The 22,050-nt window shown below is 45.5% G+C and overlaps 1 protein-coding gene across 5 annotated transcripts; it reads left to right on the top strand.

Annotated features, from left to right (window-relative positions):
• Nucleotides 1–3,735: 3,735 nt before the first annotated feature.
• Nucleotides 3,736–14,415, top strand: LOC121532043 (bromodomain-containing protein 1-like). Of its 5 annotated transcripts, none has more exons than XM_045227185.1 (13): nucleotides 3,744–4,058; nucleotides 5,510–6,894; nucleotides 7,047–7,203; nucleotides 9,126–9,257; nucleotides 9,495–9,623; nucleotides 9,772–10,084; nucleotides 10,251–10,520; nucleotides 10,674–11,171; nucleotides 11,288–11,414; nucleotides 11,668–11,798; nucleotides 13,368–13,477; nucleotides 13,840–13,994; nucleotides 14,173–14,415. In XM_045227185.1, exons 2-13 carry the CDS (start codon nucleotides 5,525–5,527, stop codon nucleotides 14,348–14,350), a joined length of 3,570 nt encoding a protein of 1,189 aa, XP_045083120.1. In that variant the 5' UTR covers nucleotides 3,744–4,058; nucleotides 5,510–5,524; the 3' UTR covers nucleotides 14,351–14,415. The 5 variants fall into 5 exon arrangements, with proteins under 5 accessions (XP_045083121.1, XP_045083120.1, XP_045083119.1 ...); XM_045227184.1 differs by having other exon boundaries at nucleotides 7,047–7,215; XM_045227188.1 differs by lacking the exon at nucleotides 13,368–13,477 and having other exon boundaries at nucleotides 14,173–14,275.
• Nucleotides 14,416–22,050: the final 7,635 nt, after the last annotated feature.

Raw genomic sequence — 22,050 nt, 5'->3', positions numbered from 1 at the left:
AAGTTTTTCAGTCACCTACCACTCCAACAGCCCTCCACTGCCCTGTGTGGGTACGGCAGATCTAAGATAGACATTGTAGGCACCCTCCAGGTCCCAGTACACTACGGCACCAAACATCTGCCATCATTCACATTTCATGTTGCAAAGCGGGGTGCCAACCTCCTGGGCCTCGACCTCTTCACAGGCTTGGGATTCACACTGAGAGATGACAGTGGGTCAGCTATCTACCAGGTTACCTGCACATGGCAACAGAACTGGCCGACTCTGTTTGATGGACTGGGCTGCCTCACAGCCTTTACTCACAGGCCCCTAGTGAATCCGGAAGTGACCCCAGTCATGCAGCCCCTGCGGCGCATTCCCTTTGCACTGCGTGATGATGTCACAAAAAGATCTCCAGTCACAGTTGGATGCAGGCATCATTGAGCCAGTCAACGCTGCCCCCTGGATTTCAAACTTGGTCATTGCAACCAAAAAGTCCGGTGGAATCCGGACCTGTGTGGATCTCCGTGCTGTGAACAAGGCCGTTGTCCCCGGATAAGTACCCCTTGCCTACAGCTGAGGAGCTGACCGCACAATTCCATGGCTCCACGATCTTCACGAAGCTTGACCTTCGTCAGGGTTATCTTCAGGTACCCCTCCATGCAGCTAGCAGAGACCTCACGGCCTTTGTCACACACGCTGGCGTGTTCAGATATACACGCATGCCTTTTGGACTTAGCTCCGCCCCCAGCTGCTTCCAGAAGGTGATGAGCACCATCCTCGCTGGAATACCTGGGGTGGCGGTCTATCTGGATGACATCGTGGTCCACGGCCCTGACCTCCACATCCATGATTATCGACTCCACAGAGTATTCAGTGCTCTACTGCGGAACAACCTGACCCTGAACGGTGGAAAGTGCACCTTTGCAGCTCCAGCCGTCGAGTTTGCTGGGCTTCCGCCTGTCGGCCAAAGGCATTGCCCCACTCATGTCGAACATTGAAGCCGTCCACCGGATCCCGGAACCGACCTCAGCTCTCTCAGGTGGCCTCATTCTTGGGCATGACAGCTTACTACCTCCGGTTTCTGCCCCACTACTCTCAGACCACAGCGCCCCTTCGCCAGCTCCTCAAGAAGGATGAGCCATGGGCCTGGGACGGCAGCCTGCTCAGACGCGGTCCGCTCACTGAAGAGCCAGCTCACCACAGCCCCAGTCTTGGCTCACTTTGACCCCGTCTGCCACACCATTGTCACATGTGACGCCTCAGCTGGAGCACTAGGAGCTGTCCTCTCACAGCTGCAGAATGGACATTGAGAGGCCCGTCGCCGTCGCCTCAAGGGCCCTGAGCCCCACAGAACAACGGTACTCTGTGGGCGAACGAGAAGCACTGGCCTGTGTCTGGGCGTGCGAAAGGTGGCACCTCTACCTATATGGCCGTCTGTTCACACTCCGAACCGACCACCAGTCCCTCACAACGCTACTGTCAGCATCAGGAACTGGCCACAAGCCACTTCGGCTGCACAGATGGGCCGACCGCCTCAGACAGTATGACTATCAGCTGAAGTTCACTCCGGGAGGGATAACGTGGTGGCAGACCTCCTCTCACGCTCCTTTGACGCTCCTACTCCAACCGTCTTGCCAGACGACAACGAAACAGAGCTTGTACAAATGCTCTACGCTCCTCTTCAGTCAGTCGTCTCACTGGAGGAGCTGAAGCAAGCATCGGAACAGGATCCCACACTGTCTACCCTGCGCACCTACATACGCACTAAATGGCCAGCACATGTGCCGGAAGAGCTGGCGACTTTCGCCAGAGTGAAGCACGAACTTTCTTGCTGGGAAGAAGTCTGTGTCTCTCGAGGGTTTTGCACTGTGGTCCCGAGTGGCCTGCGTGCGTGTTCTATCCATGGCGCACGAGGGTCACTTGGGCATAGTCAAGGTCAAACAGCGATGTCGAGACCTTGTGTGGTGGCCAGGCATCGACCACGACATTGAAGTCCTGGTCAGGGATTGTGCTGCATGCCTCCTCAGTGGGAAAACAGGACAGTCCGCCCCACCCCCTGCAGCCTCTCGCATGGCCGTCCCACCCTGGGAGCACATCCAACTGGACATCTGTGGCGAGATCCATGGACACGCAGTCCCTCACCATCAGCGCTTCCTGGTGGTGGTGTATGACCTCCACTCTAAGTGGCCAGAAGTGGTTCCTGTCGGAACTGTCACAGCACAGGCCATCGTGGACATCCTAGACAGCCTGTTCACAAGGTGGGGCCTACCCCTCACCCTTACCACGGACAATGGGCCCCAGCTAACCTCTGCCGAGTTCTCCTCATATCTCAGCAACAAGGGAATCAAACACATCCGCACGGCCTACTACAACCCACAAGCTAACGGAGGGGTGGAACGCTTCAACCAAACGCTGAAGAACGGCATCAGAGCGCACCTGGTCCAGGGGTGCACGTTCCAAACTGCTTTGAATCAAACGCTAATGCACTACAGAGCAAGCAAACACACAACAACACAGGTCTCCCGGCATCCCTCATGCTAGGTCGTGAGATGGAACTGCCACTGGACAGACTCAGAACACAGAGAGTAGCAGAACCGGCGACCAGGCGCACCCAAGAACAGCAGGCAGTGACCAGGCACCAAAGAGCAATGAAACAGCGTTTTGACAAGGCACACAGGGTGAAGAAGTCGATCATTCAAGTGTCAGACTGGGTCCGAGCCCGACGGCCTCAGCGGTGCAACAAAATGGCCTCATTCTGGTCGGACCCCTTGCAGGTCAGTCGACAACTGGGGCCCGCCACATTGCATGATGAGCAATGGATCACGCTGGCACGCCAGCCGCCTCAGAAAGTCCCTGCCCCTCAAGGAACACGAAGGCACACAAAACAGACATGCAGGCCAGAGACGCCACCGGATGGACCTCCTCCACCACTACCACCTGAGCCCCAGCCTCTGTGGGTTCCCCAAGGGCCAGAGCCACAAGCGGTGACGGTGGAAGAAAGGCCTATGCGGGCACCGAACTCGCCCCCTGCTTATCTGGGGGACTACTTAACCTCTTTTCATTCTTAGGCTCCGTTAGGTGTCTTAGTCAACCTCCAGGTTAATGGACTGAACTGGCTAGTTTGGAGAGTCCATCCGTTTAAGGGTTAATGTTTATTTCTTACAGGTATCACTCTAGGTTCTTGCCCTATGGACATTTTATATATGGTACCAGTCCCTGGTTTTGGAAAGGGGGGGGAAATGTTATGTATGGTACGACGTGCTGTACGTCGTACTGTACGTTGTTATGGTTTACGACAGTGTGCTGCGTTACGGATGAATGGGTTGTCAGAATGCGTGGCACATGTCATTAAACGACAGAGTGATGTTCAATGTGAAACTGTGCAGATGTCCGTTCTTTTACAACTAGGCTAGATATAACACTCCCCCTTCACGCCCATCGGCCATCTTCTCCGTGCCGTCTACGCCTAAGTCAACTGCATACTTCGTAGTGAACAGCTAAAGATAGTTTACTTGCTAGCGTTGTCCGTGTATTCTGTGCGTTTTCTCCCCGTCTAGCGACCAAAATGAAATCAAGAACCCTAGTTAAACTACCTGCCACCCTTTGTGAGAAACTTTGTGCTACGAAACGTCAAATCTGACGTTAATTTAACAAAAGCTGGATCCCGTCTAGGCAAGACACACACACACCCCCCCCCTCCTGGATATTTTCATTCTTCACCCTCACAACTTCCTAATTTTCGCTGAGACGTAATTACGTCATGCCGTAACTGGGGAGCCGCACAACCGCATTGTTGTTGGCGAAAATAAATCAGGGGCTGCTAGCTACTGATCATTAGCAAGTCGCAAAAGGACATTAGTATTTGGTGTCTTTTCAGAAATATTTATGTTTGTAATAGAATCGAATTTGGAATTTAGACAGTCGTCGTTCAAATTTATAATTCAAAGCTGCTCGAGCGGTGCCCGTTGGATGAGAGGATTGTGTGTGGATTTACTGCTGCTGCTGCTCTGCAGGCCACATCGCCATTGCTTGCAAGCGTTGCTATTTTCGAAAGCGGAATTACAGAAAATACAAAGGTAACGTTAGATGGCTATAGCCAAATTTGCTGTCCACGCACGTATGATTTTCATAACGACCTAAATGCATTTATACAAATGGATTCTACATTCTAGTAAAGACAATTATAACTTTAACGTTACCGAATTGATTCGGATTCTTGTTTAGTCGGACGCCATATTTCCTTCCTTGGTTTATTGTGAACGTTAGCTCTTGAGGCCGCTGGCGCTGTGCTTTTACTGGATCTTCTCCTGGCTCCATATGAATATATTATATTTATGCCTGGCTCAACGTTCAACTAACGTTAATTTTAAAGCTAGGTAGGTAGGTTATGCGCCTAACTAACTGGCTACAGTAGTAAAGGCAATAAATTGGCTTTACGCTAACAGTTAGCCAGCTAGCCTAATATAGCTATCAAGCCAACTCTACCATAACGATAGCTAGCTAGGGAGTTGTGTTTAAGTAGCACAGCTTAGCATTGCCTGGACATCTAATTAGTTAGATCTTTTTTTTGCTGATAGTTGACTAACGTTAGCCAGGCTAGCTAAGTGGTTGCTTAGCAATCCTGTTGTCAACTTAATAAGATGTTGCATGCGGAAGGGACTTCCCATTTGTTTCTCCCGTCTCTTCGGAGTTCGGAAACAGTGTGTTCAGTTAGTTGATGATAGCTACGTTTGTTGTCAGTGGAATGGCCAAAGAACAGTCGCCTGGTCCCATTTGGGGTCATATATCAGCTGCTGTGTTTGGCTTTCGTTGTGTAATTTGTACATGCCCAGAGTCAGCCAATCATTCCAATGACTGTCTCTTCGAAAAAGAGATGACAGCTCAGGCAAACGGTCTATTATTTAGCTACTCCTCTAGTTACCTTGTATTTTAAATGAATGGTATCTGTTCACTTATTATGCAACTAACAATTAGCAACACTAACACTTTACCTTCAAAATAATTCAGAATAGTTAAAACTATTTAGATTCTGAAAGGTATGCCTCTCCATACTTCAAGTAGCCTAGTTTGGGACTTTGGGTGAATATAAAAGTTAATTTAGGCATATCCTAGTTTACTAGCAAGGTATAACATTGGCTTAAAGGTTGTTAATAATTAGATTTCATTTGAATATCTGTGAATGCCCCACTTTACTAACTAGCAGGCTTTGCTGAACAATTGGCATAAGTGCTATAATAATCTAAGCCTATCCATTAAAAAGAGGTTGTGGAGAAATTGCATTTATTACATACACCTACTTACATTTATTTCCTGTCTGCACACAATGATAAGGAAGTAAAAGTGATGACACATTGTATTCATCCATGCCATGATATTTGTCATGTCAATGAAAAGCCTTCTGTTTTGTACACTCAAAAGAATAATAGACAACTGAAACCAAGAAAGGGAAATTGTGATTAGTGATTTATTGCAATCTTGGTTGGTATTGGCCTATGTAAAATCTCAATGAAATGTTTTTTTTTTGCAGTTTTTTTAGGTCTTCATGATGAAGAAAAAAGTGCGGCATTATAATCGCATGTCCACGCCCCAGAGGCCCCCCTCTCCCATCAAACCTTCACCGAACAAGGAGACCCTGACATACGCCCAGGCCCAGCGCATGGTGGACCTAGAGATAGATGGCCGTGTGCACAGGATCAGCATCTATGACAAGCTGGACGTCATCGCCGACGATGACCCCACGGCCCAAGAGATCATGGAGTGCAACAGCAACAAGGAGAACAACGAGAAGCCCCAGCAAGTGCTGGTGCGCTCGGTGAGGCTAAAAAACAACCAGCAGAAGAAGAGTGCCGCCCTCACCACCACGCGCAGAGCTGCCCCGCAAGGGAGTGCCCTCCTTGAACCCAAGTTCCGCACAGTGGAGTACAACCTTCCCGCGGTGCCTCGAAGGCCCTCCATCTATTATAAGTATTCTGAGAAGACTGCCGAAGAGCTGGATGAGGAGGTGGAATACGACATGGATGAGGAGGACTACGCCTGGCTGGATCTGCTCAATGAGAAGAGGAAAAGTGAGGGCATCAGCCAGGTGTCCCAGAACCTCTTTGAGTTCCTTATGGACCGCTTCGAGAAGGAGTCCTTCTTTGCCAGCCAGGGCCAGAGCGACCCGCAGACCCTCATCGATGAGGACGCTGTCTGCTGCATCTGCATGGATGGAGACGGCCAGGACAGCAACGTCATCCTCTTCTGTGACTCTTGCAACATCGCTGTGCACCAGGAGTGCTACGGTGTTCCCTACATCCCTGAGGGCCAGTGGCTGTGTCGCCACTGCCTCCAGTGTCCCTCACGGCCCGCTGAGTGTGTCTTCTGCCCCAACAAAGGCGGTGCCCTGAAGAAGACTGATGATGACCGCTGGGGCCACGTGGTGTGTGCCCTGTGGGTGCCAGAAGTGGGCTTCTCTGACACAGTCTTTATCGAGCCCATTGACGGTGTCAGCAATATTCCGCCCGCCCGCTGGAAACTCACCTGCTACCTCTGCAAGGAGAAGGGCACCGGGGCCTGCATCCAGTGTCACAAGGTTAACTGTTACACAGCCTTCCACGTCAGCTGTGCCCAAAAGGCTGGCCTCTACATGAAAATGGAGCCTGTCAAGGAAGTCACAGAGACCGGGTCACCCACTTTCTCTGTGAAGAAAACAGCCTTCTGCTGTGCTCATTCTCCTAAAGGGTGCACCCGGAGACCCCTTGCTATCTACGAGGAAGGACATGCTAAAAACGGTGTCTGTCACAAGAGGGGTGACAAAAGAGGGAGGACGAGGTTAAAAGGGTGGCAGAAGAAGAAGAGCAAAAGAGTAGTGGTGGTGCCTGAGCCCGAGGAAGAGGCTCCCACTGCGCCTGGGCCTAGTATAACCCCCAGCAGGTTGTCATATTATTTTTACTTCATTTGTCTGCCAATAACCAAATGTTTCTAAATATTTTCCTAAATAACAAACCTCCCAATGAGTGGGTGAAATTTACATTAAAAAGAATAATCCTGCATCTGACCAATGCTAACATACTTCCCCCCGTCAGTTTCGACACAATCCTCAATCAAGTGTCTGTCCAGAAAAAGAAGGTGTTTGTGGAGCGGGTCCTGAGCTACTGGATGCTGAAGAGACAGTCGAGGAACGGCGTGCCACTGATCAGGCGGCTACAGGCCAACCCTCAACCCCCCAAACCAGAGCTGCCGGTCAGTCTAGTGGTCAGTGTAATTGTTTAGTAGCTTTCATGGTATGTGAATTCTTGGGATAGACAATTGTTATCTGCTTTAAACATGACATTTGTTGTTTTAAAACCTTTTTCCAGTGCTTGGAAATCAAAATAAAGCAGACTAATACTTTTTCTCAAAAGTAGGATTTTAGATGATAGAAATTGAGATATGTACCATTTATCCATTTCAATATGGACTAAAAAAAGAGAGGAAATGCAGGTGTAGAGCTTTCTAAGATTTGCCCATTATTCTTTTCAAAATTCTTCTAGCGCTGTCAAAGTGGTTGTTGATCACAGCTAGACAACCATTTTCAGGTCTTGCCATAGATGTTCAAGCAGATTTAAGTCAAAACTGTAACTCGGCCACTCAGGAGCATTCACTGTCTTCTTGGTAAGCAACTTGTGTAGATTTGCCTTGTGTTTTAGGTTATTGTTCCGCTGAAAGGTAATTAATCTCCCAGTGTCAAGTGGAAAGCGGACAGAACCAGGTTTTCTTCTAGGATTTTTCCGGTGCTTAGAGCTCCATTCCGTTAATTTTTTTAACCTGAAACTCCCCAGTCCTTAACGATTACAAACATACCCATAACATGATGCAGCCACCACTATGCTTGAAAATATGGAGAGTGATACTCAGTAATGTGCCCCAAACACAACACTTTGTATTCAGGACAAAAAGTGAATTGCTTTGCCACATTTTTTGTAGTATTACTTTAGTGCCTTGTTGCAAACAGGACGCATGTTTTGGAATATTTTTTATTCTGTACAGGCTTCCTTCTTTTCACTCTCAATTAGGTTAGTATTGAGGAGTAACTACAATGTTGTTGATCCATCCTCAGTTTTATCCTATCACAGCCATTAAACTCTATAACTGTTTTAACGTCACCATGGTAAAATCCCTGAGCAGTTTCCTTCCTCTCCAGCAACTGAGTTAGGAAGGACGCCTGTATCTTTGTAGTGACTGGGTGTATTGATACACCATCCAAATTTTAATTTAACAACTTCAAAGGGATATTTAATGTGTGCTTTTTATAATTTTTACCCATCTACCAATAAGTGCCCTTCTTTGTGAGGCATTGGGAACCCCCCGTCTGTGTGGTTGAATCTGTGTTTGAAATTCACTGCTTGACTAAAGGACCATACAGATAGTTGTATGTGTGGAGATGGGGCAGTCATTCAAAAATCATGTAAACACTATTATTGCACACAGCCCATGCAACTTATTATGTCACTTGTTAAGCACATTTTTACTCCTGTACTTATTTAGGCTTGCCATAACAAAGGGGTTGAATAGTTATTGACTCAAGACATTTCAGCTTTTCATTTTTAATGAATTTGTTAACATTTCTAAAAACATAATTCCACTTTGACATTATGGGGTATTGTGTGAGCTCCTGAGTGGCGCAGTGGTCTAAGGCACTGCTTTGCAGTGCTAACTGTGCCACTAGAGATCCTGGTTCGAATCCAGGCTCTGTCGCAGCCGGCCGCGACCGGGAGACTCATGGGTGGCGCACAATTGGCCTAGCGTTGTCCAGGGTAGGGGAGGGAATGGCCGGCAGGGATGTAGCTCAGTTGATAGAGCATGGTGTTTGCAACGCCAGGGTTGTGGGTTTGATTCCCACGGGGGGGCCAGTATAAAAAAATGTATTCACTAACTGTAAGTCGCTCTGGATAAGAGCGTCTGCTAAATGACTAAAATGTAAATGTAAATGTGTGTAGGCCAGTGACAAATCTCAATTTAATCAATTTTAAATTCAGGCTGTAAGACAACAAAATGTGCAAAAGTCGTGGTGTGTGAATACTTTCTGAAGGCACTGTAGCTCCTTGTCATTTTCTGCCCCCTTACCTGAGATTAAGGTCTTGTGAATGTTAATTAAAATGCCTTTTTGGACAATAACGTTACAGGACCGCAGGGTGGAGGATAATCGAGCGATGATGGAGCAGCTAAAGGAATGGCACCGCCTACGCCACGACCTAGAGCGAGCTCGCCTACTGCTCGAACTGATCAGGAAGAGGGAGAAGCTAAAGAGAGAGCAGGTACAGAGAATTGGTCTCGGGTTTTCAATCTGTTAACCCCAGTAGTGAAATAAGTGTTTATGTGACAGCGTATCAATGGCTAGTAGTTGTAAGCCCTCCTATCAATAAAATGATGTAAACATTTATTTACTTTCAAAAGATAATCTGTGTTGTTAAATTAGCTTTAGAATTGGTTGTTGGATCCCCTTGTAAATGTTAGTATACTACAGCTTTGTGCTATGTCCTGTACCCATTCAGATGAAGCTCCAACAGTCTGTTCTAGAGGTACAGCTCACACCCTTCAACATTCTACTACGAGCCGTCCTGGACCAGCTTCAGGAGAAGGACCAGGCCAAAATCTTTGCCCAGCCTGTCAGCGTTAAAGAGGTATGGTCTCCCACACCCGCAATAGAATGTTGCTTTCACAAATTAGAAACAAATGGTACCCTCATAGAGATCCTATATTGTTCTATTTAATTATTTGGGTACCTTTCACTTAGCATCATGCTTTTTATCATCTCTCCGTCCTTCTCAGGTGCCTGATTACTTGGACCACATCAAGAACCCAATGGACTTCTCCACCATGAGGAAGCGCATCGAGGCCCACGGCTACAAGAGCCTGGAGGAGTTTGAGGCCGACTTCAACCAGATCATATTGAACTGCATGAAGTACAACGCCAAGGACACGTTCTTCCACAAGGCTGGACTGCGTCTACAAGACCAAGGCGAGGCCATCCTCAGGAAGACTCGTCGGTATGCAGAGCGAATCGGCTTTGACTTTGCCAACGGGATGCACCTCCCTGAGCCGCCCAAGGTGGAGGCTCCTCCCCCTTTCTCCTGGGACGATGGTAAGAACATACTCTACCTATGTTTACTTCTCCATTTGTCTTGTACACAGCCAAAGTTATCTGCTGAACACAGCCATTGATTTATGTTACTGTTACTGTAGCATTGGGGAATGGGGAAATGTTCTGAGCTCAGCCAATCAAGTTGTTGTTTGTGTGTGTCTTGCAGTGGACCGGATACTAAACCCAGCTAACCGGCAGCACATGTCTTTGGAGGAGCAACTTAAAGAGCTGCTGGAGAAGCTGGACCTGAGCAGTGCCATGAAGTCCAGTCCATCTCGCAGCAAGCGGCTGAAGCTGCTCAAAAAGACCATCACAGATGTTCGCAGCGAGATATACCTAAAGACGCGGCGCCCCGCTGCCACTTCCTTTGAACAGACACCAGCAGAGACTGAGGAGAAACCCCTGCCCCCCACTGGACACAGCATACAGGAAGAGGGTACATATCAGGCTGTCTTAAAGCTATGAATTGGTTCAATAAAGCCTTCTCCACGTCTTACTTGATGAACTGTAAGGCTATTAGCTAATGATTGTCTGTTCCACATGTAAGAATGTTTTCATTTTCTACTGTGCTTCTGTTTTGATTGTATAGGATGCAAGTCTTTGCCCCCACCGAAACTAGAGCCATTGAACTCGTCGCCGCCACTTGTCAACTCAGACAGTCATTCAGAACCTCCCATGCTCAACCCCATCAAATCCAATGCGGACAAGAGCCAGAAGACCTCCAAGTGCAACAGTGTCAAGACCGCTACCTCTGTACCCCGGGAACCCATCAACGGGCACATCTGTAACCCGCTGTTCCCCGTCAGTGACCTCAGTGTCGTGGCCACCTCCATGCTCGCAGAGCCCTCTGGCACGGGCAACAGGCGGACCAATGTGCTCTTATGCAAGTCCAAGAGTGCCAGCCTGCAGAAGCCCCCAAGGACAGCCGAGCACTTGCCCGGCTCCACGCCGCTGGGAGCCAAAACCTTCCTCTCTGTGGTCATTCCTCGCCTTGAGACCCTCCTTCTACCCAGGAAGAGGACCCACAGCTCCAGTGGAGACTGTGACGAAGATGAAGAGGAATCGCCCATCAAGCGCCTTGACACAGGTAAAGCCCAGTGTAAAACGTAAATATACAAAGATCACTTTTTTCCCCCTCATTCATGTACAAAATTCATATTTTTGGTTTGCAAATGTCGTAGTAATGGATTATTTTGTCACCAGGACTAGCTAATGGCTTTGTCGTTGAGCCGGAGAGTGAGGCCAGCCCTAGTAGGCCGCTGGAGCCTCGCAGGCGCTGTGCCTCTGAGTCCAGCATCTCCTCTAGAGGCAGCGTGCTGTGTAGCACAAGGTATGCTTGTTAACACCTCAGCACAATGGCAATAATGCAGACTCTCTCTGCTGGCAGCACTCTTCTGTGTAGCACCAGGTACAGGATTGGCAGTGGGCCTATATCACAGTGCCATGTTAATGTAATATCTAGCTCCTCTAGCAGCTGTCTGTGGTCTATAATCACTTACCAAGCAAAATGTTGCACTCTACTATTAGCGCATTTGCCATTTGCTCAATGTAGCCTACTCGGTTTTCCTTTGTTTTTACTGTAGCACGGTCAGAGTGGCAAAAAATGGGAAAGGGAGGCCATCCATGGCGCGTAGGAGCACAGTGGATGACAAAAACGCGCTCATCACCTGTATCGAAAATGGGGACTTTACCAAAGCCGCTAAGATTGCAGCAGGTGAGACACTGGTTCTTTCAGTAAATTAATGCTAAGAAGGGACTTACATTATGAATGATGAATGTATACATTTTTGTAGTATCTGTCTAACATTTCTATCTGGAATAGCTGGCAACGTCCTCTTGTCATTGCCTGCTACCCAAAGGCTTGTTCATAGCTTTGGAATTCTACCACTTTCAATAACTCATCGGCCAGTAGACATCACGGAATTGTGCTGTTCTCACATTTTCTTCCCATGAACCACAAGTCTCAGCTTAGAAAAATAGAGGGTAGCCTGAAATCCTGACCTGCTTGTGGCAAGGAGTGGAAGGTTAGCACAAATTGACTGGTACCCAGGCTAAGTAGAGGGGCTGTTTTGTCCCGAATTGTGTCTTATTGATATTCATAGAATGAGTGTTAAGCAAGTTCTGAGATTGATTACAGATATACACTGAGCGTACAAAACATTAGGAACATCTTCCTAATATTGAGATACCCCCTTTTGCCCTCAGAACAGCCTCAATTCGTTGGGGCATGGACTCTACAAGGTGTCGGAAGCTTTCCACAGGGATGCTGGCCCATGTTGACTCCAATGCTTCCCACAGTTGTCAAGTTGGCTGGATGTCCTTTGGGTGGTGGACCATTCTTGATACACACGGGAAACTGTTGAGCGTGAAAAACCCTGCAGCGTTGCTGTTTTTGACACTCAAACCGGTGCGCCTAGCACCTACTACCATACCCCGTTCAAAGGCACTTAAATATTTTGTGTCTTGCCCATTCACCCTCTGAATGGCACACATACACAATCCATGTCTTAATTGTCTCTAAGCTTAAAAATCCTTCTTTAACCTGTCTCCTCCCCTTCATCTACACTGATTGAAGTGGATTTAACAAGTAACATCAATAAGGGATCATAGCTTTCACCTGGTCAGTCTGTCATGGAAAGAGCAGGTGTTCCTATTGTGTTGTACACTCAGTATATATAGTCTTGTGAGTGTGCATAGAGTCAATGCAAGATGGGGTCAGTGCAGATAGTCCGGGTAACCAGTGTATTTTCATTTAGACAATAATATATGTGTGGCAGCATGTGTGTGTTCCTTGGTAAGAATGTGTCTGAGCACAGTGTGACAAGTGACATGAGCTTGTTTGACAAAGGACAACAGAGGCTCCCAGCACTCTGCGTTCCAACACTGAGGCCATAGTTATTTTTTTAACAACCCTTATTCTGGCACCATCTTGTCCCAGTGGCCTGAGCTGACATGCACCAATGGTCTCCCTGTCACCCACTCAAGACTAAGAAATCCCACTTCCTATACATAATTCAGCAGTTTTCGGTCATCTTCTCCTCTCTGTCGCAAACAAAGTAATGGTTACCCTCTACACCCACCTCACATTGTTTCATAATTGATACGACTAAAAGTTTATTTCAGTGTTTTGATGCCCTGTAATATTTCCCTGCGTGTGAACGTACTGTATGTTCATGTTGTTGTGTGTCTCCTGTCAGTGTGTGAGCATGGCTTTTAGAGTAGTGTCGTGTCTGTTTGCAGTGAACCCGCCATAACTTGCTTGTCGTTATTCCTGCTTCCGTAGAAGTTGGCAACGGAAATATTTGGATGCCTGCTAGTGCTGCGACATATGTACTGGAACCCCTTAAACTAGTTTGGGCAAAATGTAGTGGATATCCCTCCTACCCCGCCTTGGTGAGTTTGAGTGAGCGCATGTCCCAGACTGGCCAATGCCCATCTATACATGTCTCATTTCCATCCATTCCTCTCATCGTAAGTGGTGTCAGCTTGTGTTTGTGCACGCCCTGCAGCTAGCTGCTCAGCTTCAATGTGTAGTGGGTGGTATGAGTGTGTTAGGAGCCACACAGATTGCTTACAGCTTTCTGGGTGACTCGGGTAGCATGGCATCTGTGTGTCTGTTCAGTGTGTGATTGTGTTAATGTCAGTTCCTGTCCACCAGTTTGAACCTTTGCTGCACCACAACCAGGATTCCCTGCATCCTCTTGTTTTCAGGCCATTACAACCAATCACTTCTCTCGCCCCCCTCCCCCATGCAGATCATAGACCCCAAGATGCAGAGGGCGGGGTGTCACCACAACGGGGTCTCTCTCCCCCTGCCCCCTCCGGACGTCCTCAGGGTCGGCGAGCAGATGCAGTACAGGTCCGAAGAGAAACTCTTCCTCGTCCACTTCTTCGACAACAAGCGCAGCTGGTGAGATGGCGCTCCCCTTCTATAGTTTGCCACTTATAATAATCTTAAAACATGACAGTTTATTTTTATGCAAACAGAGTAAGTGCTTAGGTTATCTTGAGTTGCAATGACAGTCAGAGGTAATATGATGTAGCATAATTCTAGCATCATCCTAATGATACGTCACTGTCTTTGACAGGCAATGGCTTCCTAGATCCAAGATGGTTCCCTTTGGTATCAATAAGACTGTGGACAAGATCAAACTGATGGAGGGCTGCTCCTCTGGCATCCGTAAAGCTGTGCAGACCGCCTTCCATCGCGCTGTGAGCCACCTGAGCCAGGTCAAGGACAAGCCTAGCAGCGAGCCCCCCGTGTAGCTCAGTTGGTAGAGCATGGCGTTTGCAACGCCAGGGTTGTGGGTTCGATTCCCACGGGGGGCCAGTATGAAAAATGTATGCACTCACTAACTGTAAGTCGCTCTGGATAAGAGCGTCTGCTAAATGACTAAAATTTAATGTGGACTGAACCTGCTCATGCACCCCCCCCTCACCTCTAGGGGGAGCCTTTCATCAACTCTCCTTAGTTTACTTGATATTCCACAGCAGTCCCAGTATTCCTCTCACACACACCCTCATCGTGTTTACTGTCTCCTGTGTAATGGGGGAGAATCTAAAGCCCTCAAGTAGCCCTACAGTCTCTTGGTGCAGGTTTCCATTCCACCTCATGTCTTGATTATATCAACTGAGCTGCTCATGGGTAAATGGTATGTGTATGACACCACAACACGCATGCTCCCTTTTAATCTATTCCATTCTAAATACTGTAGCTGGCAACATGTAATATCCACATAAATCAATGAGCTATGCAACTGAACTCAAGCGATTGGGTTGGCGGGTGCAAAAACCTTAATACGGAGTCCGAGAACTGACTCATGAAAATCACTGGTCTAACCTGATGAATGTGCCAGAGTTGAATCTCTGTCCTGTAATATGCTGCAAGACTGCTGCAACTTTCACTGCTGAAACTTTCACTTCCATCATGATTCTCACCCTCACTCCCATTTCCTCTCTGCAGCTGCCCTGTATTTAACCCTGTAAATACCTGTACAAGGCCTGACACTAATTTATTCTGTTGTTTTCAGTTATTATTGGTACTGTGTGTTCACTTTCTTGCTATTCATGCTGTAGGGGTGATTCATGTCAGTACTATGGTGCTTATAAAATATTTGCTGGTGCTACAACCTGTGCAAGTCTTGGCTACAACTGAGACTCAACCAGGGCAAAATATATATACTGTATCTATTGAATGTTTGTTTTTGTTTTTCATTTCAGCTGCTTTTTTTTAATGGTTTCTTAAGTTATTGAAGTTTATGGACAAGCTTCTCTTGGCATTATTGTGGTTTTTGAATACAATAATGTTTTTATGGGACTTAGTGTGTTTTGTTTGTACATATTTATATAAATCTATATAATTGTATACATAAGATGCTTTCAATGTTTAAAAATCAGAAAGTGCATCATTCACACAAAACCAAAAATTTGCTGCCCAGATTTTCCATTCATTTTTTTTTTCGTTTTTTTTTTTTTTACAGTTTTTGCCATGTGTGTGAGAGAGTGAGATCGGTGAATAACCTGTAAAACGTTGTCTTCGTACACAATGCTTTTGACTGTGTAACAGGGACCTATACCATGACCATAGGTGAATGTGCCTGTACTAATTTATTGTAAAGGAGAAATGTATATGCATTACTTTATATAGAAATAATTGTAAGAGATACTATTGGCTCACTAGGAGCCAACTGTAGAGGCCCTTTTTGCATATTTGTTTGTTTTAATCAGAGGCATTAATCTTAAAGGTGGGGTGATAGAATCCATTACATTTTATTCAGTTAGGAGGATCTGGGGTAGCAGTCGGTAGATTTGTTTTTTCAAAATCAATTTTTGTATGGTTGTTCTGTAAATAGACTTGGTACTAGTCTTATTCTCTGGGAAAACCACATTATAGCCAATGGGAGTGGATGCTGGCGAAGTCCAGTATGTTTTATATAAAAACACTGAAAATAAAATAAAAATGGTATTGAATCACTGATTTTCTGTGTGGTATGGATTTTTGTGTTCGATGATATGAAATGAAGACAATTACATAGACTACCACAAGAAGGAGCTATTCCGCCATTGTATAGAGTCCTGCCGGAGAGAATTTCATTTAAATTATGTTAAACCAAGGCCCAGGGCATCATGTAACAGGTCAAATCACAAGTCCACCTTCATCTAATACATGATGGTATAACCATGATCTAGATTAGAAGTTGCTGTCCAATGCTATCATCAAGTAGCCTAAATACCCTTAAAAAAATATAATGCCTTAAATCTCTTATTATAAAAAAACTTTGACATTGATCTTCCATTATGTTTCTTTTGTTAAAATGACTGAACCTAGCAAAAAATAATGGTTTTCTTCAGAATTGTATGCCAGGCATCACATAGTCCATGCAGTGAGCTTCTCACCACCCACATCTCCCCTCAATCAGATGCTAATTGTTTGGGGAGGAAGGCAGCAGCATGAGCCAGAGAAAGTCAACCAAACATGAAGATCAATCTCCCAGCATCAACCTCATCAGAGAACGTTTGACTGAGCCGCATGTTCTAATCCGCTAGCTCAGTGGCAGCCCCTCTCTCGTGTGTGTGTGTGGGGGGGGGGGGCTATAAAATGATCTGAAACCCCAGCATGTGAGTCTGTGACAACTTGGTCTTTGAGAATGCATTATTTCTGCATGCCAACTCTTAGTCAACATACTTGGGGAAGGAAGACGACACCTGCAGAGGGAGAGTATGATAGGCCTGCAATGTCAGGCTGCAAAAGCTGTAACAGGATTCAATTCAGTGGCAGTGCAGGTCATAGGTGGGACATTCAGGTCATTAGTCAATTGCAACTAGCCTAATAAACATCTCCACAAGTCTTGGTCAAAGATGTCAAACAGTTTTTCAGAGACCCATCACTTTTTTTTTCTCAAAGACACTGCAAATGTAACCTTAAATACTGTAGATATGTGAAGGTTGGATATTAGTGAAGAGGCTAGAAGGTGTTGGTACAGTGGAGGGAGTCATGGCAACAGGAATCCAAGTGTATTTATAAAAGAAGACTAGAAGTAAAATCTGAGACACTCAAATTTGTATGAAATGTTTGGTATGATTACATAAGACAGAAGGTTACTTAAGGCAAAAACGAAAGGAGGGTGGATGGGCGGACATATAATGAGAATGTCTAGCAACCCAAAGGTTGCGCGTTCAAACCTCATCACAAGCAACTTTAGCATTTTAGCTAATTTGCAACTACTTACTACTGTTTAGCTACTTTGCAACTACTTAGCATATTAGCTAACAATTCCCGTAACCTTAACCCTTTAACCTAACTCCTAACCCTAACCTTAACCCCTAACCCCTAGCCTAGCTAAAGTTAGCATTAGCCACCTTGCTAATGTTAGCCACAACAAATTGGAATTCGTAACATATCAAATCTGTTGCAAATTTGTAACATTTTGTATGAATTGCAATTCGTAACCTCATACAAATTGTAATTCGTAACATATCATATGAAATGGATGATGGACATCCTCAAATTAATACATATCATACGAAACTTAACATATCAGACTAAATAGACTCCAGCCACCCAAGTCATAGACTGTTCTCTCTGCTACCACATGGCAAGCAGCATCGATGCACCAATTCTCGAACCAACAGGACCCTGAACAGCTTCTACCCCCAAGCCATAAGACTGCTAAATAGTTAGTTAAATAGTTCACCAATAGCTACCCGGACTATCTGCATTGACCCTTTTTGAACTATTTTGGCTCATCACATACGCTGCTGTTACTTTTATTATTTATTCTGTTGCCTAGTCGCTTTATCCCTACCTTTAGGTACCGACAGTATCTACCTCAATTACCTCGTGCCCCTGCACATCGACTCGGTACTGGTACCCCTTGTATATAGCCAAGTTATCGTTACTCATTTTGTATTTATTCCTTGCGTTATTATTTTTCTATTTTTCTATTATTTCTATTTTTTTCTCTCTGCATTGTTGGGAAGGGCCCGTAAGTAAGCATTTCACTGTTAGTCTACACCTATTGTTTACGAAGCATGTGACAAATAACATTTGATTTGATTTTAATGGAATGAGAAATATTTACTTTTACTATGTTACGTCTACCCCTGAGTCCAGGTTGTATTGTAATAAGGCTCCAAAGAGAGAAAAGCAAAAATACCACACACAAAAAAATTACAAATATTAGGTTGATTCACCAAAAGCTAAGCTAAATTGAGAGCTATAATAATAATTTGGGGGGTGCTGATATTTGTCCTTATACACACAAGTGTGTGATGGAAATGTGTTTCTTGCATATCCCAACTACCCCTGAGGCACCTGCAAGGAGTGGGGTCACAGCCAGGGTCACCATTGTACAGCACCCCTGGAGCAATTAGGGTTAAGTGCCTTGCTCAAGGGCACAGCAGCAGATTTTTCACCTTGTCTGCTCCGGTATTCAAACTGGCGACCTTTCGGTTACTGGCCCAACGTTCTAACATTGAGGCTTCCTGCTGACACTCTGATTTAAATCATGACAACTAACCCTACAAAACTCATGCAGAATAAAAGTCCAGAAAGGTTACCTGATATTGAGAAGTTAACACTGACCTGTGGGTAGGCGCAGCCATACTACCTCAATCTGATTCTGAATCTGAGAGTTCCATAAACTTGCCAGATAGCCCCGCCCATACCTTGAAGATAACAAGGCAGGTAATAAGCCACATAACTACATATTTTAAAAATGAACATTTCCACAGCATAGAATGCATTTTTAATTGTACAGTTTAAATATACATTTTATATTAATTATTCAATATATAAATGCTGAGCACATTACTTGTATCACTGGCAAAACAACAACAGGCCTATAGAGCTCGCCAGCTTGTAGTCCTAAAACCCAGAAATGAGTTACCTCTTTTTCACTCAGCCATCCCTATGGGGAAAATGAATGGGGAAAGAATTGGTTAACGCAGGCTTAGGAGATCTTATAAGTTTTGTTCTATGAAATAATGTCAGTCAGTTAACATGACCTTTATGAATTATGAAGCCTTTATGTGCTTTTTAAAATTACATAAATGCTTCAAAACTCACAAAAAGTGACATTAGCTGATGAAGATTATCTCATAGAACAAAACGTATAAGATCTCCTAAGCCTGTGATTACCACAGACTTTATATTCTGTGTTTACCCCCGGCATTCATCTCCCCATAGTCTTTGTGCAACGAACCATGGCGGAGTTACTGCTTACAAAAAGACGCCATTACTATTTCTCTCTATACCACCCCTCTCCAAATAGAGTAGCGCCGCCGAAGTGAACAGACGCTCAATCAGGCGCGGGCATTCTCACAAACGCAGTAACGCACCAGTAGGCTACGCGCTGCTCGCTAGTCCACCACACTGTCCTGGAGAACTCATAAACACAAAGACAAGATGCAAGTTAATTAATGGTAATGCTCGACAATATAAACAAAAGTATTTTGAAAAGTAATTCATATTTAGAGTTGATCAGGTGTCATATTTCATAACTGATGTTTTAAACACCAAACAAACGAAACAATACAGCATGGCCCTAACCGACCTTTACCCCGGCTACCACTCAATGAGTCAATGGAATGTAATGTCTAGGCCACAGGTAGCTGCTGAGGGGAGGACGGCTCATAATAATGGCCGGAACGGCACAAATATAATGGCATCAAACACCTGGAAACCATGTGTGTGATGTATTTGATACCATTCCACTGATTCCGCTCTAGTCATTAACACAAGCCCGTTCTCCCCAATTAAGGTGCCACCAACCTCCTGTGGTCTAGGCCTAGAGTCAGTGGAGGACCGCTATGTGCTTCTCTTCAGGTAGGTATAGCTGGCAGGTAACTAGAGTTGCTATGAGAAGCAATTTGGGCTGATTAGTGACTCCTATTTTACCGATTCATTATAGCCTCAAGCCAAGGTCAGAGACACAGTTGTTTGGGCAGGGACATGATTCTGTTCCAGCTGACTGCCTTGAGGTATGTGGAAGGACAACATTTCAGGTCAGAAGTGATGCTGAAACCCACCGCTTACAACTGAGGATGTCCTAAAATGGATTCTGACTGTACCCCATTGTTGAATTGGTTAGTCTCTGTCAAAAGCCTTTCAAAAACTATTGGCAGGGATTGAACATGCAGTTTCCCTGAATGGCAGCTTAGGGGCAGTGTTACCCAAGGAAATGTAGCCAAGTGCATAGGCCAATGGTGGGAGCCACAGAGAAATAAAGTTAAAATCAAATCAAATAAAATGTTATTTGTCACATGCGCCGAATACAACAGGTGTAGACCATACCATGAAATGCTTACTTACAAGCCCTTGACCAACAATGCAGAATTTTTGAAAAAAGTAAGTAAGAAAATATATAAAAAATAAAAAATAAAGTCGGACAAAAATTAACACAATAAAATAACAACAACGAGGCTATATACAGGGGGTACCGGTACCGAGTCAATGTGAGGTGGTACAGGTTAGTCGAGGTAATTGAGGTAATATGTACAGTACCAGTCAAAAGTTTGGACACACCTGCTCATTCAAGGGTTTTTCTTTATTTCTACTATTTTCTACATTGTAGAATAATAGTGAAGACATCAAAACTATAAAATAATACATATGGAATCATGTAGTAACCAAGAAAGTGTTAAACAAATCAAAATATATTTTATATTTGAGATTCTTCAAATAGCCACCCTTTGCCTTGATGACAGCTTTGCACACTCTTGGCATTCTCTCAACCAGCTTCACCTGGAATGCTTTTCCAACAGTCTTGAAGGAGTTCCCACATATGCGGAGCACGTGTTGGCTGCTTTTCCTTCACTCTGCCGTCCGACTCATCCCAAACCATCTCAATTGGGTTGAGGTCGGGGGATTGTGGAGGCCAGGTCATCTGATGCAGCACTCCATCGCTCTCCTTCTTGGTCAAATAGCCCTACACAGCCTGGAGGTGTGTTGGGTCATTGTCCTGTTGAAAAACAAATGATAGTCCCACTAAGCCCAAACCAGATGGGATGGCGTATCACTGCAGAATGCTTTGGTAGCCATGCTGGTTAAGTGTGCCTTGAATTCTAAATATATCACAGACAGTGTCACCAGCAAAGCACCCCCACACCACAACCATCAATCAATCAATCAATCAAATTGTATTTATAAAGCCCTTTTTACATCAGCAGATGTCACGAAGTGCTATACAGAAACCCAGCCTAAAACCCCAAACAGCAAGCAATGCAGATGTAGAAGCACGGTGGCTAGGAAAAACTCCCTACAAAGGCAGAAACCTAGGAAGAAACCTAGAGAGGAAACAGGCTCTGAGGGGTGGCCAGTCCCCTTCTGGCTGTGCCGGGTGGAGATTATAACAGTATATGGCCATTAAGGCCAGATTTTTCTGCAAGATGTTCAAACGTTCATAGATGACCAGCAGGGTCAAATAATAATCACAGTGGTTGTAGAGGTTGCAACAGGTCAGTACATCAGGAGTAAATGTCACTTGGAATTTCATAGCCGGGCATTTAGAGGTTGAAATAGCAGGTGCGGTAAACAGCAGGTCTGGGACAAGGTAGCACGTCCGGTAAACAGGTCAAGGTTCCATAGCCGCAGGGAGGAGAGTGGAAACTGGAGCAGCAGCACAACCAGGTGGACTGGGGACAGCAAGGAGTCATCAGGCCAGGTAGTCCTGAGGCATGGTCCTAGATGGGAGGGAGAGAGACATCTCCTCCTCCATGCTTTACGTTGGGAAATACACATGCGGAGATCATCCGTTCATCCACACCGCGTCTCACAAAGACACGGCGGTTTGAACCAAAAATCTCAAATTTGGACTCCAGACCAAAGGACAAATTTCCACCGGTCTTATGTCCGTTGCTCGTGTTTCTTGGCCCAAGCAGGTCTCTTCTTATTATTGGTGTCCTTTAGTAGTGGTTTCTTTGCAGCAATTCGACCATGAATGCCTGATTCACACAGTCCCCTCTGA

Source organism: Coregonus clupeaformis, chromosome 19 (genome assembly GCF_020615455.1).
Source record: "Coregonus clupeaformis isolate EN_2021a chromosome 19, ASM2061545v1, whole genome shotgun sequence".
NCBI classification, from domain to species: domain Eukaryota; kingdom Metazoa; phylum Chordata; class Actinopteri; order Salmoniformes; family Salmonidae; genus Coregonus; species Coregonus clupeaformis.
This window is presented reverse-complemented; position numbering and strand designations above follow the sequence as displayed.